The sequence below is a fragment of the Cetorhinus maximus genome, chromosome 2 (assembly GCF_964194155.1).
Source record: "Cetorhinus maximus chromosome 2, sCetMax3.hap1.1, whole genome shotgun sequence".
In the NCBI taxonomy this organism is placed as follows: domain Eukaryota; kingdom Metazoa; phylum Chordata; class Chondrichthyes; order Lamniformes; family Cetorhinidae; genus Cetorhinus; species Cetorhinus maximus.
Window position 1 is genome coordinate 139,515,217 of NC_135880.1, and position 15,678 is coordinate 139,530,894.

General features: G+C 39.7%; 1 protein-coding gene across 1 annotated transcript in view; it reads right to left on the bottom strand.

Moving 5' to 3' along the window:
* The window catches only part of cenpe (centromere protein E), a 189,853-nt gene that overhangs the window by 135,922 nt on the left and 38,253 nt on the right, over positions 1-15,678 (bottom strand). The window contains exons 12-13 of the mRNA XM_078570164.1: positions 7,666-7,785; positions 2,419-2,565 (exon numbers count right to left, since the gene is read on the bottom strand). Of these exons, the coding sequence (XP_078426290.1) occupies positions 2,419-2,565; positions 7,666-7,785 (267 nt within the window). The remainder of the gene's footprint in view (positions 1-2,418; positions 2,566-7,665; positions 7,786-15,678) is intronic.

Genomic DNA, 15,678 nt, shown 5'->3' on the forward strand with positions numbered 1-15,678 from the left:
GCGGTTATCCTTTGATGCTGGTGCTCTATCCACACTGAGGAAATAGAGAAGTTACTCAAAGCAAGGATCTCCCCTGCTCTAAAGTTAACCTGGCAGTACAACTACCAGAACCACTAATAGTGGCCCTTATTTTTCCTTCAGACTGTCTAATGTACCTGATTGTGGATTCATTGACAAGAGTATTCCCTAGCCAACATGGTAGCACTTGCACTATTTTTCAGTATAAGATAGAGACTTTTTGTTCAAGTGTCATCAATTTCCTGGGATGTTTTTTGCTTGGCTCTGACTCACTCATTTTTAGTGAAGTGCTATACTGTAACTGTATAAAACACTTGTTGGGAGTTACTGTATCCTGCAAATCACAGCAAACCATTTGCAGTTAAAGATGGCACGTGTGCAGTGCGCACTTTCAACAGGGGAAGGACAACACTGAAACTTTGTTTTTTTATAGCCTCTAAATTCTCTCTATTTATTTCAGGACCAACATATCTTAAGGTGGAAAGTTTTAAATCTTAAATGGGCAGATTGAGGGCTACGAACTGAGATCAAGTGTACAAACACTACTGCGTGGGTAAATTTGCATTGGAGGGGGTCGCAAACAGGAGTTGACTATTTGTGATTAGTGATGCCATCTTTTTCTCCCTGATCCTCAACATTTCTTCAGTTAGTCAACAAAACCAAAGACATCCTTCTTGGCCCTTGCTTTCAGCCAAATGCTTCCTGCCTCAGTTCTAGCTGGTTTGCTTAGCTACCCCCTCGGATTTAATTATAAGAAGTAGTTATAGTATTCAGTGCGACCTAGAATTGTACTTTTTATCCCACATCTGATCAATAAATCTGTTTCTCTCAGGAGTGTTGGACCCACCCATTTCCCTACCTCCTCTCACTTTGAACTGAACGAGGGCCAGTTTATGTTTCGCCATTTCACTATACTCACTTCACTGTTAGTCTTTTCAGTACATGGCCTTTCTATAGTTGAAAACTTAACAAAATCTGCATGTTTTGTGTAAACATAGTGGGTCAGAATTAGTTTCCAAAATAATGGCGCACTTAAACATTAATAATGGCATGCACATTAAACTATCCAGCAACTTGTGACAAAGAAGAGATATCCTATGGAGTAGAAATTGCCACAAGTTATTAGACAACTTACATTACTCCACCATTAGCCTCCGAAAACAACTCACTCTTGCCATGAATTTAAAGACACTGCTTCACTTGCACATTGATTGCCAACTAATCTCACTGCATTAAGTTAAGGCTGGTACTCAGCAGTTCAAGTAACCTTTCTAATGGTGAGACATAGGTTCCTCCAACCCTACTCAACCTCTCTGACCAGAAAGGGAACAAATGAAATTGTAAAGTCTCATTTCTACAGGCAGTCATTTGCTGTTAGAAGCATTTTTTTGTTTTTTTTCTTTCCCTTTCTCATTCCGTACCCAATTTGCCTTTAATTCACCCCACTTCCTTCTCCGTCATTCTTCGGTTTCTTTCTCCACCCATAAAACTAATTGTTTATGGAGTTAAAACATTATTCATTAAGAGATCAAATATCCCCTTTCCTTATTTAACAGCTCACACTTCTAATAAATTGCAGCACAAAATGTTAAGCTGAAAGGCAAGGGGAAAATATTAAATAATAAGGCACACCGTGAGGTGCCCCACCCCAGCAAATTCTGGGCCATTTAAAAAAATTCCAGCAGCACCTACAGAAATCTGGAAGTAGCAGCTGAAATAAAATGTCTTCACTTTCAATAACCACCAAATAAAATCAGTTTAAAAATGGAACTGTTGCAGTCAGACAGAAGAAAAACTTATACCAGGGCTTGTTCACATAATTTTTATTGTAATTTAGCTATACTTTTGCTCCCTTGTGCTGGGCTCAACTAATTCAAATTTACTGGACTAATTATAATGGAACTGTCACAAGGTCTGCATGCTTGAGTGAAACTTGACACATTTCACTATTTATAGTTAAAACAGATTGAAAAAATTCCCTCCAGTCAAAATCTATCCAGTAAACTTTTCTTTTGAGTTGTACAAGATAGAATTTTACTGCAACAGTCAAGTAACCAGGAATTTGAATAACTACCACCTCTCACAATTACAACTTGTACGTAACAACCATCAAAGCTAGATTGACTAGTATAAATTCGAAGAACATCCCTGAGCTTTAACAGGAGTGTGAACTATGCATTTTGTTCAAAGCTTTTGGCATCCTTCTCCATATAATAAAGCTCTTAAATTTCCTCATCCAGTGTGCTATGGCTATAAACAGAACTCACACCAGCTGCTCAAATACACAAAAAATAATTCCCTTTGAATTGGTCTTCTGAAGTTTGAATGCACAGAAATCGATCGCTTAATCAAGCTGCGGTAAATGCAAGACAGTTACTTTGTAAAAGATATTCGACTTACTTTCATCTCTTGGTCTTCATCAGTTGAAACTCTGACAAGCATTCTTGTCAAGTTTTTTATTTTCTGCTCATGCTCCATTTGAAGGATAAGTTTTTCTGACAACAGTTGAGCTTTCTCCTTTGCCTGAACACGGTTATCTGAAGTAAGCTGTGTAACAAAAAAGTACTTTACAACTTAATACACAAGATCATAAGAAATAGGATTATTTTGAGCCATTGAGCCTGCTCCACCATTCAATATGTTCATGGCTGACTAATTGTGACCTTAACTCTACTTCTCTGCCTTCCACCAATAACCCTCAATTCCTTTGTCAATCAAAAAGTCTAACTCAGCCTTGAATACATTCAACGGCCCAGCCTTCGCTGCTCTCTGGGGAAGAGAATTCCAAAGACTAAAACCTCAGAAGAAATTCTTCCCCATCTCAGTGTTGAATAAGGCACCCATTATTTTTAAACTTGTGACCCCTAGTTGTAGATTCACCCACAAAGGGAAACATCCTTTCAGCATCTACTCTGTCAAGCCGTCTCAGGATCTTATGTGTTTTGATAAGGTTACCTCTCATTCTTCTAAACTCCAGTGAAAACAGAGCCAGCCTTTCCTCATAAGACAACCCCTTCATCCTATGAATCAGCCTAGTGCATCTTCTCTGAACTGCTTCCAACGCAAGTATAACCCTCCTTAAGATGAGAAAAATTGTACACAATACTCCAGGTATGGTCTCAACATGGCTTCCCTGCTTTCATACTTCATCCTCCTTGCAATAAAGGCCAACATTCCATTTGTCTTCCTAATTACTTGCTGTACCTGCATGTTAACTTTGTGATTCATGTAACCAGATCCCTTCGTGCTACAGCTCTTTATTTACATAATCTTCCGCTTTTCTATTGTTCCTGCCAAACCTCTCATTTTGCCACATTATACTCCATCTGCCAATTTTCTGCTCACTTGCATAATCTATCTATATACCTTTGCAGGCTCTCCGTATCCTCCTCAACTTGCTCTCTTATGTACTTGGCCACAATACAGGTGGCCTCTTCATTTAAGTCACACATTCTCCATTTCTATCCAGAATCAATACACACATTTGACAGCAGGTGTCACCTTTTGTGCATGTCTGGCATTGCCACTGAAAACAAAAGCATCAAAATATCAAGCAGGCCAAGTAGAAGATTCAAGTTTAAATTAATGAACTTTGGAGAATATTTCCTTACTAAAAGCCAGTTGGAATTGCCAGTATAAAACTTTGAGCATGGATCAATACCAAGCCAATAGCAACTTTCCTTGGATTGGACTCCTACCTCCAGCGTTATCAAAAAATACTTGTCTTCAGGAGACAAGCTGGCCGGGCCACCTTTAGAAACTCATGTCATGCGAGCAACTCTGAGTCAAAATACCAAAACACCCATGAGATTGAATCCTTGACCTCTATTTCAAAAAAATCAGGGCAAGACAAAATAACATTAAGTAGAAAATTGCCACAAGCTGAGGGTGGTTGCAATTTTGTATCTCGTGTGTTATGAATGGAGAGCAATTGGACACATTAGGCTAACAAGACACCAGCCAACACAGGGAGCTCAGCACATGGTATTATTCCCTACTACTCCCCATAGAATATTAAAAATATACAAGCATGAGGGAAATGAAAGGCAAACTGAAAACACAGCTATTTGCATACCCTCCAAGAAATGAAAAGTAGAGAAAGAAGCAAAATTTGTGAAAACAAAGCACAACCGCAGTATCCCTTTATTACATGTATGTTTCCAGACAAGTAATAAAATTGCACTGGGCATCAGGGGAATTGTTCCAATGCAACAGCCCACAAGCAAAATAAAACTACATTATAATGGTCAATTTCACAACCAAAAGCAATGCTGAAATAACTAAGATTTTTTGGTAAATATTTAATTTCTGGTGTCACTTGACAATTCAGGGACAAAGGACAAGGCCAGGCCATTGAGACCAACCATTCCATGTAGCCATCCACTTGAGCTTCCACCCATGTATCCTCATCTAAATCTATCATCGTCATCCTCTCTTCCCTTTTCTCTCATTCTTAAATAACTCTCTTAACTGCATCTATCCCATTCTCTTCAAACACTCCCTCCGGCAGCGAGTTCCACATCCTCACCACTCTTTGGGTAAAGATATTTCTTCCTTATTGGATTTCTTGATAACTACCTTATATTAATGGCCCCTCATTATGCCCTGTCTCACAAGAGGAAACATTCTCTCTCTATTCACTCTATCAAAAGCTTTCATAATTTTAAAGACCTCTAACAGGTCTTTAAATAGGTCTTATTTTTCAAGAGAGGAGACCCCCAACTGGCATTCCTGTCCTCATTTGTATACCCACGTATTTCTGGTATCATCCCTTAAATCTTCTCTGCACCGCCCTATATCCTTTTTGCAGTATGGCAACCAAAACTGCACATAGTACTGGTGTAGTCTAACCAAGGTTCAATATAGGTTTAGCATAACTTCCCTACTTTTCAATTCTATTCTTCTAGAAATATAGCCTGGTGCTTGGGTTGCTTTTTTAAATTTTTTTTTAGCTAACTCAGGTGCAACTTTTAGTGAGTTATGTATTTGTTTTCAGATCCCTTTTTTCTTCTAACCCACCTAGACCTCTGCCTTCCAAGTTATAATTGACCTCCATATTTTTCCTATGGAGATGTGCTACCTCAAAATTTACCTGTATTGAACGCCATTTGCCAATTATTTTCCCATTTTGCAAGTTTATTAATGTTCTCCTGTAACTTGGCAGTCCTCCTCAGTAATGACTATCCACCAAATTTTTGGAATATCAGTCAAGCAAGATACTGCACATGTGCACAATTAGAAAATCACAAAATTAAGAGCACATCTCCAAAATGCTTTTGATGTAGACCGTGGTGTGAGGATTAAAATAAAAGGTCTTTCAGGAGATTTGTGAAACCAAGGTCCCATCTGAGGGACATTAATCCCTCAATCCACATTCCAAAACAGACTGGTCATTCATCTCATTGCAGCTTCAGGGAACTTACTATTTGCATATTGTTTATCACATTTAGCATAAGAGAATCATAGAATGGTTACAGTACAGGAGGAGGCCATTTCGCTCATTGTGTCTATGCCAGTTCTCTGCAACAGCAACTCAGCTGGTCCCACTCCACTGCCTTTTCCCTATAGCCCTGCAAAATCTTTACTTCTCAGATAAAGATCCAATTCCCTCTGGGAAGCTATGATTGAAACTGCCTCCATCACACTCAGGCAGTGCATTCCAGGTCCTCATCACTCACTCAGTAAAGTACTATTTCCTCATGTTGCCACTACTCTTTTGCGAATCACTGTGTCCTCTGGATCTCAACTCTTCCACCAATGGGAACAGTTTCTCTCTTATCTACTCTATCCAGACACCTCATTATTTTGAACACCTCTATCAAATCTACTCTTAATCATCACTTCTCAAGGAGAACAACCCCAGCTTCTCCAATCTATCCTTGTAACTGAAGTTCCTCATCCTTGGAGCTAATCTTGTAAATCTTTTCTGCACCCCCTCCAATGCCTTCACATCCTTCCTAAAGTGTAGTGCCCAGAATTGGACACATCATGTTTTTGTGATCTATGCCTGTATTTATATAGCCCAGGATCCCATTTTTTTTTTTTTGCAAAAATATACTTTATTCACAAAATATCTTCAACAACATTTCAAACCATTTCAAAATCACCATCACAAAAATACAATCAGGTTCAACTTTTACAACGTGTATCACGAAATGCATCAATACAATAAATGAATATTACAATCATTTGCAGACATTCATTTTGAGCTGTACAGCCCGAGGGGATTTAAAAAGTAGCTGTATTAACCACTTACACAGATTTACCCTCAACAATTTATGCACATGTATTCTTCGGTCCCCCTGCTCCTGCACCTCTTTTAGAATTGTATCCTTTTATATGGCCTCTCCTCATTCTCCCTGCCAAAATGTATCACTTCACACTTCTCATCTGCCCATCCTATCACCCTGTCTATGCCTTCTTGATGTCTATCATTATGCTCATGGTTTTGTGCAATATGCAAATTTTGAAATTGCATACACAAATCCATGTCATTAATATATATCGACCCCTGGGAAACCCTACCATATAATGCCCTCCAGTCTGAAAAACAACCATTCACCACTACTGTTTCCTGTCACTCAGCCAACTTCATATCCATGTTGCCATGTTCCTTTTATTTAATGAGCTTCAACTTTGCGGACAAGATTGTTGTGGTACTTTATCAAAAGCCCATGTACACCTTATCAACCTTTGATACCTCAAAAAAACTCAAGTAGGTTGTTTAAACAATTTGCCCCAACAAATCAGTGCTGATTAGCATTAATTAATCCACATTTGTCCAAGTGACTGTACATGTTGTCCCAGCTCATTTTGCAGAAGCTTTCCCACCAAGGTTAAGCTTGAAGCTGCTGGGTTTATCTTGACATCCTTTATTGGGCATGGGTGTAAAATTTGCGATTAGTTCTCCAGTCTTCTTGCACCACCACTATATCTAGGAAGTGTTGGAAGATTATGGCCAGTGCCTCCCCAATTTCCACCCTAACGTCCCTCAGTATCCTCGGATGCATCTGATTTACAGCAGTGACCTCCACTTTGAAAGCAAATTGCAGATGTAAGGTACTTTGAGATATCCTGAGAATATGAAATGCACTATACAAATGCAAGTTCTATGCTTCTTTGAGCTGGAATGCTTCTATAAGGGAACCATTGTTACATTCAGAGGTGAGGCCAGATTGGGCCTTGCCATTTCATCCAAAAGACAGAACAATGCACAAAGATAGCACTCCCTCAGCGCTGCACCAAAGCATCAGCCTTGATTGCATGAAGTCTCAGGAATGGGGCTCGAATCCTTGATCTTCAAAGTTAGCTGAGAGTGCTGCAACTCAGCCAAGGAAGACACACAAATGGAACAAATGAAAGTTTGTGGAAAAATAAATTTAGGAGGTACCAATAAAAAGTTTACTGTAAACATTTCTCATTCAAAGTAAGCACGGTAGATAAGTGAGTGTAACTAAAAATACCAGATGCAATAAATACAGTTGCTGGGGGTGGCCATTTACGAACAATTTTGTTTTCTCCCAACCTTTTCTTCTGTTCAATGACAAACTTTGGAAAACTGCCAATGGAATTCTCTTTTGCATTCTGTGAATGAATTAGGTTGAGAAAACAATTCTGTATTACATTTCCCAAGTAGCATTAACTTACTTCTTCCAGCTGGTTTTTCAGATCCATTATTTCTTTACGACATCGCTTCAACATTGCTTGGTCATCCAGCACTTCATTGACATGAGGTGTATTCTTCATGAATTTGGCAGTGCTTGCAAACTAATAAGGAAAATATGTTACATGCTTTAACTTGGATAGCATCCGTTAGTGGGGAAAACTCTCTTTTATGGGAGAACATTCTCCCTCCTTTCCATTTTCTTTCATCTTTTCCCATGTTACATGGGGTCTGCATAATGCCAGTTGATCACTCCTTCATATCAACCATCATTTTTGGATTTGGCAGGTGTGTTTCTTTTACAGCCCGATGCACTCCCTGCTGATCTCCTTCCCCATTTATCCATCTGGGGCCGAGCACCAATACATGCTGGCTTGACTGCATTAGTAACTGTGTTCTTTCATGGCCAACAGGTCCTTAAATGGGACTTGAACCTGGGACCTTCCAGCTCAGAAGCAGGAGAGCTCCGCACTGAACTACTCCAGCTTCTCGAAGAAAATAGTTTCCAATTAATATAAATCAAATGGCTGAATTCATTGGTGAAGAGAGCTCATTTCCACAAGGAAATTTAAGTTATGCATTCATTGTTAATAGCTATCATCTATTTAGAAATTGAAATAACCCATTTAAACTCCAACCGCATAAATCCAATTCTGGGAACTTTGCTGAAACAGGACCAAGCACAGAGGTCACTGGGATACAACTTAATCTTTTTCAATGCTTTTACACATATTTTGCTTGGCTCTCCAAAAAAATCTCCGTCTTCCACCTCATTCAAGAACACCTCTACCAAACATACAGACCAGACAGCATCTGCAGAGAAAACTGCCAAAGCAACATTTCAGCTGTAACCCAAAAGATACAGAAAAAAGTATCGATCATTTAAAAGGAAGAACAAATTGACAGGAGATAAAGGAAAATACACAAGGATATAGTGTGAATTTTTTTTTAAAAGGCAAACATGCTGTTACATGGCTGAAGTTGTAACATGAAAATTGAGGAGTAATCTAAAAAATTAGGATCACTTAAGAGACATATGCAAGATTCTCATCTTTACGGTAAGGAAGAGGAGCTCCAAGGGTGAGTAAATAGAGATTCAAAAAAAGTAGTCTTCGACCAGAGAGGCTAGAAGTACGGAATCATGAGGCAAATAGTGAATTGAAAATAATGGGAGCATAGAACCAGCGGAGGTCTGAAAAGAATTGAGAGCTGGAGCTTCAAAATCAAAGAAAATCAAGGAGCGATAACACAGGAAATAAAGTAAGTGATTGGTTGATGAATATTATAATTTTACAGTTTGTCTCTAAACTAGGAAATTAACTTGCTATCACTTCACTATATTAGTACCTTAAACTAGATAAACCAATTAATAGAACTGAAATAATCAATTGAACTAAAAAAGTGAACTAATGAAATAAGTTAATCAATCAGGCTAATTGGACATGATAGGGCAGGTGGTATGCCATAACTGCAACATGTAAGAGTTTGTGAAAAGCATTTAATCCCAGATAACCAAATCTACAGTTAGGTGACTGTAGCTCAAGGAATTTCAGGTCAAAATTGTTAAACTGGAGTTCGAGCTGCAGACTTTGCAGGGCATCAGGGATGGGGAGAGTTAACTGGATACTTTGTTCTAGAAAGCAGTCACACCCCTTAGGTTAAAAACAGTTTTAGATTGACTCAATGGTCAAATGATCCAAATTAAAAAGGAGAACCTCAAAAGTAATAATCTCTAGGTTGTTAGCTAAGCCATGTTCCAACATGCATAGGGATAAACAGATTAGAAGATTAAATGCGTGGATGAAAGAGCGATGTGGGAGGCCAGGGTTTCACTGCATGGGCCACTTAGATGAATCAGGTTATGTCGGAAAATTCGAAAAAGGCAAAGCTAAAGGCACTACAGCTGAACACAGAAAACATTAGCAACAAATTAGATGAATTAATAGGTTTGACTTAATAGTCATTACGAAGACATTGTTACAGGGTGACCAAGGTTGGGAACTAAATACTCCTGTATGTTTGACTTTTAGAAGAGAGGGGCAAAAGGAGGAGGGGTAGCTCTAATAATAAAAGATGAGATAAAGACAGTAGAGAGAACAGATCTTAGCTCAGAAAATCTAGTAGTAGAATCTATTCTCATGGAGCTAAGAAATAGCAAGAGGTTAAAAAAAACATTGGTGGGATTTATTTATAGACCCTCTAACAGCTGAGGTAGTGTAGGGCAAAGGATAAATCAGGAAATTAGACGTGCATTTAACAAGGGTAACAGTAATCATGAGAGAGTTCAACCTTCATATAGACTGAGCAAGCCAAACTTGCAGTCACAGTGTGGAGGACAAGTTCATGGAATGAATACAAGTGAGTTTTCTAGATCAGTATGTCAAGGAACCAACTAGGGAACAGGCAGCTTTGGATCTAGTATTGTGAAATAAGAAAGGGCTAATTAATAAGCCAGTAGTAGAGGGGCCTCCAGGGAAGAGTGTGTCCATAACATGATGGAATTTTATATTGCGTTTGAAAGAATTTAGTGAAGTCTGAAACTACAGTCTTTAATCTAAACAAAAATTGCATGGGTAGGAGGGATGAATTGGCTAAGGCAGATTGGGAAACATGAAGAAAAGGTATGACAATAAACAAGCCATGGCATTTAAAGGATACATAATTTGAAACATATATACATTCATTTAAAGGCACAGAAACCCCACGGAAAAATGACCCATCCACAGCTAATTTAAAGGTAGCATTAGATAAATGAAAGCGGAAAGGTAATAGTGTACATGTAATGTCACTGGAAGAGTAACCCAGAAGCCAAGACTAATGCTCTGGGGAAACGGATTCAAATCCCATCATGGCAGCTGATAAATTTATTAATTAAATTTAAATTCCAATCAATTAAATCAAGAATTGAAACCTAGTCTCAGTTTCATCATCAATTGTTCACTAACGTCCATTTAGGAAAAGGAAATCTGCCATCCTTCTCTCGTGTAACCTACATATGACAACTCCACGTCCATAGTTTGTGGTCGACTCTTAGCTGCTCTCTGAAATAGCTAGCAAGACACTCAGGCGTACCAAACAACTACTAAAAAGCTGAAAAGAAATAAAACAACACGGACGACCTGGCATCAAGCAAGGGAAGAAACGACAACAGCTCACCCAACCCTGCCGACACTGCAAATTCATCCTTACTAACATCTGGGTAGTTGTACCAAAATTGGAACAGTAGTCCCACAGATGAGTCAAACAACAGCCTGACATCTGTGCCCAAACCATATCTTGCATTTCTGGTCTCAGCTCTTCCAATCCCTCCGAGAATGAGGGTTTGCCCCTATCCTCACCTTCCGAGAGAGACAGGCAGGATAAACAGGAAATATAGACAGTTTAAGTTATATTAGTATTTGTGGGTGTCGGGGGGGCGAGAGGGGCTGGGGGGGAGAGAGGCGGTGGGGAAAGAGAGAAGGGGGAGACAGAGACAGAGACAGAAGTGTGTGATTACAGGTCACGCAGGACAGTATGGGAACCCAGCATATAGTGAGAGGAGCCTAAGCCCCTGAATTTGTCAAACAGCTATAAAGTGCTTGCTACCTGTGTGGACAAGAAGGACTGCAAGGTGGATGAGCGGACTGACCTAGACACCATGGCAAAGGATGCCATTCAAGTGACTGGAGCAAAGAGGAATGCAGTAGTGATAGGAGGCATTATAGTTTTTCTGTTCTCTGCAGCCATAATAGCGAGTTCCGAAGGTTGTGTTGCCTGCCCAGTGCCAGGGATAAGGACATCTCCTCATTCCTGGAGAGAAACTTGGAGTGGGAGGGGAGCATTCAGTTGTTGTGGTCATGTGGGAACCAACAACATAGCAGAACATCATTCCTGGTTCTACCGAAGAGATTTTGAGGAGCTAGGGTCTAAATTAAAAAGATCAAAGGTAATCATCTCTGGATGATTACCCGAGCCACACGCCAACTGGCGTAGGATCAAGTAGATTAGAGAATTAAGTGCGTGGCTCAAAGATTGGTGTGGAAAGAAGGATTTTCAATTCATGGACACTGGTATTGGTACTCGGGGATGAATGAGCTATTCCATTGGAATGAGCTCCACTTGATCTCGGCTGGGACCAGCGTTTTGGCCAAATGCATAACTAGGGTTGTGGACAGGGCTTTAAACGAACAAAGGAGGGGACAGGGTTCGGGTGAAGGGAGACTTAGAAATCCAAAAGGTAGGGTCGACTATCAGAACAGTATAGTGATGTGGGTAAAGACAAGCAGAGTGGCACAGGAAGGGACATGGAGTTTAACAAAATTCTGAAACAGCAAATGAGGTCATTACAGGGAACAGAAGTAAAAAAAAATGAAATTAAAAGGTTCTTTATCTGAATGCATGAAGCATCTGCAATAAGATTGATGAATTAATGGCACAAATAGAGATAAATTTAGATCTAATTGCCATTACACGAACATGGTTACAAGGTGATCCAAGGTTGGGAAATGAATATTCCAAGGTACACAATAGGTGTATAAAATTATGAGGGGGATGGATCGGGTAGACAGGAAGGAACTTTTCCCCTTGGTGGAGGGATCAATAACCAGGGGGCATAGATTTCAGGTAAGGGTCAGGGGGTTTAGAGGGGATGAGAGGAAGAATTTTTTCACCCAGAGGGCGATGGAATTTGGAACTCAATGCCTGAGGCAGAAAGGTAGAGGTAGAAACCCTCATAACATTCAATTAGTATTTGGATATACACTTGTGATGCCATGGCACACAAGGCTATGGGCCTAATGCTGGAAAATGGGATTAGAATAGTTAGGTAGTTGTTTGACCAGCGTAGACTCGATGGGCCAAAGGGCCTTTCTCTGTGCTGTTGGCCTCTATGACAATATTTCAGAAAGACAGACAGAATGGCAAAGGAGGTGGGGGTAACCCTTATGGTAAAGGATGACTTAAGGACATTAGTGAGAAAGGATGTGGCCTCTGAAGATCATGCAGTGGAATCAGAATGGGTAGAATTTAGGAATAGCAAGAGCCAGAAAACACTGGTGGGAGAAGTTTACGGGCCCCCTAACAATGTTTATACTAATGGGCAGAGCATTAAACGAGAAATTATTGGAGACTGTAACAAGGGGAGTGTAATAATTGTGAGGGGTTTAATCTTCATATAGACTGGGAGAGTCAAATTGGCAAGAATGGTCTAGATGAGGAGTTTGTAAAATGTTTTGATGACGGTTTCTTAGAGCAGTATATAGTGCAACTGACTAGAGTAAACCTATCTTAGATCTAGTACTGTGTAATGAAGCAGGGTTAATTTGTAATGTCAGTGATAGATCCACTGGGAAATAGTGATCATAATATTCAATTCCATGTTAAGTTTTAAAGTGACATATTCCAATCACAAACAAATATCTTAAACTTAAACAAAGCCAATTACATAGTTATGAAGGGAGGCTAAGGTTAATTGGATAAATAGACAAAAGTATGGAGGTAACTGAACAGTGGAAAACATTTAAAGAAACAATTCAAAAATGTTCAACAAAAATACATTCCAGTGAAGAACAAAGACTCAGAAAGGAGCCATGTGTGGTTCACTCAGGAATTTAAGGATAGTATTAGATTACAAGAGGCAGCTTACAATATTGCAAAAAAAAACATAGAATGAGAGTAAACTAGCCAGAAATGTAAAAACAGATTGTAAGAGCTTTCACAAGTACATAAAAACAAAAATAGCCAAAGTAAATATTGGTCCCTTAAAAGCAGGGACAGGAGAAATTATAATGGGGAAATGAAGAAGTGGCAGAGGCATTGAACAAATATTTTGTGTCTGTTTTCACAGTGGAAGACACAAGTTCCATACCAGAAATAGACAATAACTTAGGGGCTAAAAAGTGTGAGGAAATTAAGCAAATTAATATCAGCAGAGATTAAGTATTGGAAAAATTTAAGGGACTAAAATCCAACAAATCCCCAGGACCTGATGGCCCACACCCCAGGGTTCTAAAAGAGATAACTGCAGAGATAGTGGATATGCTAGCTATGATTCTGCAAAATTCCTTAGATTCTGGAATAGTCCCAATAGATTGGAAGTTCACAAATGTTACACCACTTTTCAAGGAAGGAGGGAGGGAAAGCAGTGAACTACAGGCCAATTGGCCTAACATCAGTTGTTGGGAAAATGGGAATCTATTATTAAGGAAGTCTTAACAATGCACTTAGAAAAGCATAGCACTAAGAACAAGTCAACATAGTTTTAATAAAGGGAAATCCTGTTTGACAAAATATGAGTTTTATGAGCATGTACCTGGTAAAGTAAATAAAAGGGAACCAGAAGATGTAGTATTTACAAAAGGCATTTGATGATGGTGCCGCATAAAAGGTTAACAGGCAAAATAAGGGCTCATGGAGTTGGGTGTAATATGTTTGCACGCATAGTTGATTGGTTAATGGATAGAAAACAGAAAGTGGGCATAAACTGGGCTTTTTCAACTTAGCCGGCAGTGAATAGTGGACTCTGCAAGGATCAGTGCTGGGGCCTCAACTATTTACAATCTACATTAATGACTTAGATGAAGAGATGGAGAGTAATGTATCCAAGTTTGCTGATGATACCAAACCAGGTGGAAAGGCAAGCCATGGGGAGGACACAGAGGCTGCAAAGAAATATAGATAGGTTACATGAGCGGGCAACAAGAGGACAGATGAGAAATGTGAAGTTATTCACTTTGGTTGTAAGAATAAAAAAGCAGAATTATTTTTAAAGGTGAGAAATTTCGAAGTGTTGATGTTCAAAGAGACTTGGGTGTGCTGGTACAAGGAATGAAGAAAGTTAGCATTCAGGTGCAGCAAGCAATTCGGAAGGCAGATGACATGTTGGCCTTTATTCCAAGGGAATTGGAATACAAGAATAAAGAAGTCTTCCTACAGTTGTACAGGGTTTTGATGAGACTGCATCTGAAGTACTGTATATAGTTTTGGGTCACCACATTTAAGAAAGGATATACTTGTATTAGAGTCATAGTCATAGAGTCACAGAGGTCTACAGCACAGAGAAAGGCCCTTTGGCCCATCGAGTCTGCGCCAGTCAAACAAGTACCTAACTATTCTAATCCCATTTTCCAGCACTAGGCCCATAGCCTTGTATGCCATGGCATCACAAGTGTACATCCAACTACTTCTTAAATGTTATGAAGGTTTCTGCCTCTACCACCCTTTCAGGCAGTGAGTTCCAGATTCTCACCACCCTCTGGATGAAAATATTCTTACATCCCCTCTAAACCTCCTTCCTACCCCTTACCTTAAATCTATGCCCCCTGGTTATTGATCCCTCCACCAAGGAGAAAAGCTCCTTTATGTCTACCCAATCTATGCCCCTCATAATTTTATACGCCTCAATCATGTCCCCCCTCAATCTCCTCTGCTCCAGGGAAAATAACCCCAGTCTATCTAACCTCTCCTCATAACTAAAACTCTCTAGTCCAGGCAACATCCTGGTAAATCTCCTCTGCACACTCTCTAGTGCAATCACATCCTTCCTATAATGCAGATTCCAGAACTGCACGCAATACTCTAGCTGTGGCCTAACCAACGTTTTATACAATTCCAGCATAACCTCCCTATCTTATATGCTATGCCTCGGCTAATAAAGGCAAGTATCCCATATGCCTTCTTAACCACCTTATCTACCTGTCCCGCTACATTAAGGGACCGGTCCTTCTGCCTGATTTCCATAGCCACGTTGTCCCTCTCACTTGTGAACACTGACACAAAGTATTCATTTAAAACCCTGCAATGAGCTATGGGCCCTGACAACATCCTGGCTGTTGGACTGCGAACCACACCCTTAACCAAACTGTTCCAGTACAGCTACAACATTGGCATCTACCCAACAACGTAGAAAATCACTCAGCTCTGTCCTGTCCACAAAAAAGCAGAACATAACCAACTTGGCCAATTACCACTGCCAATTTGTCAGTCTATTCTCGATCAAAGTGATAGAAGGTGTTGTCGAC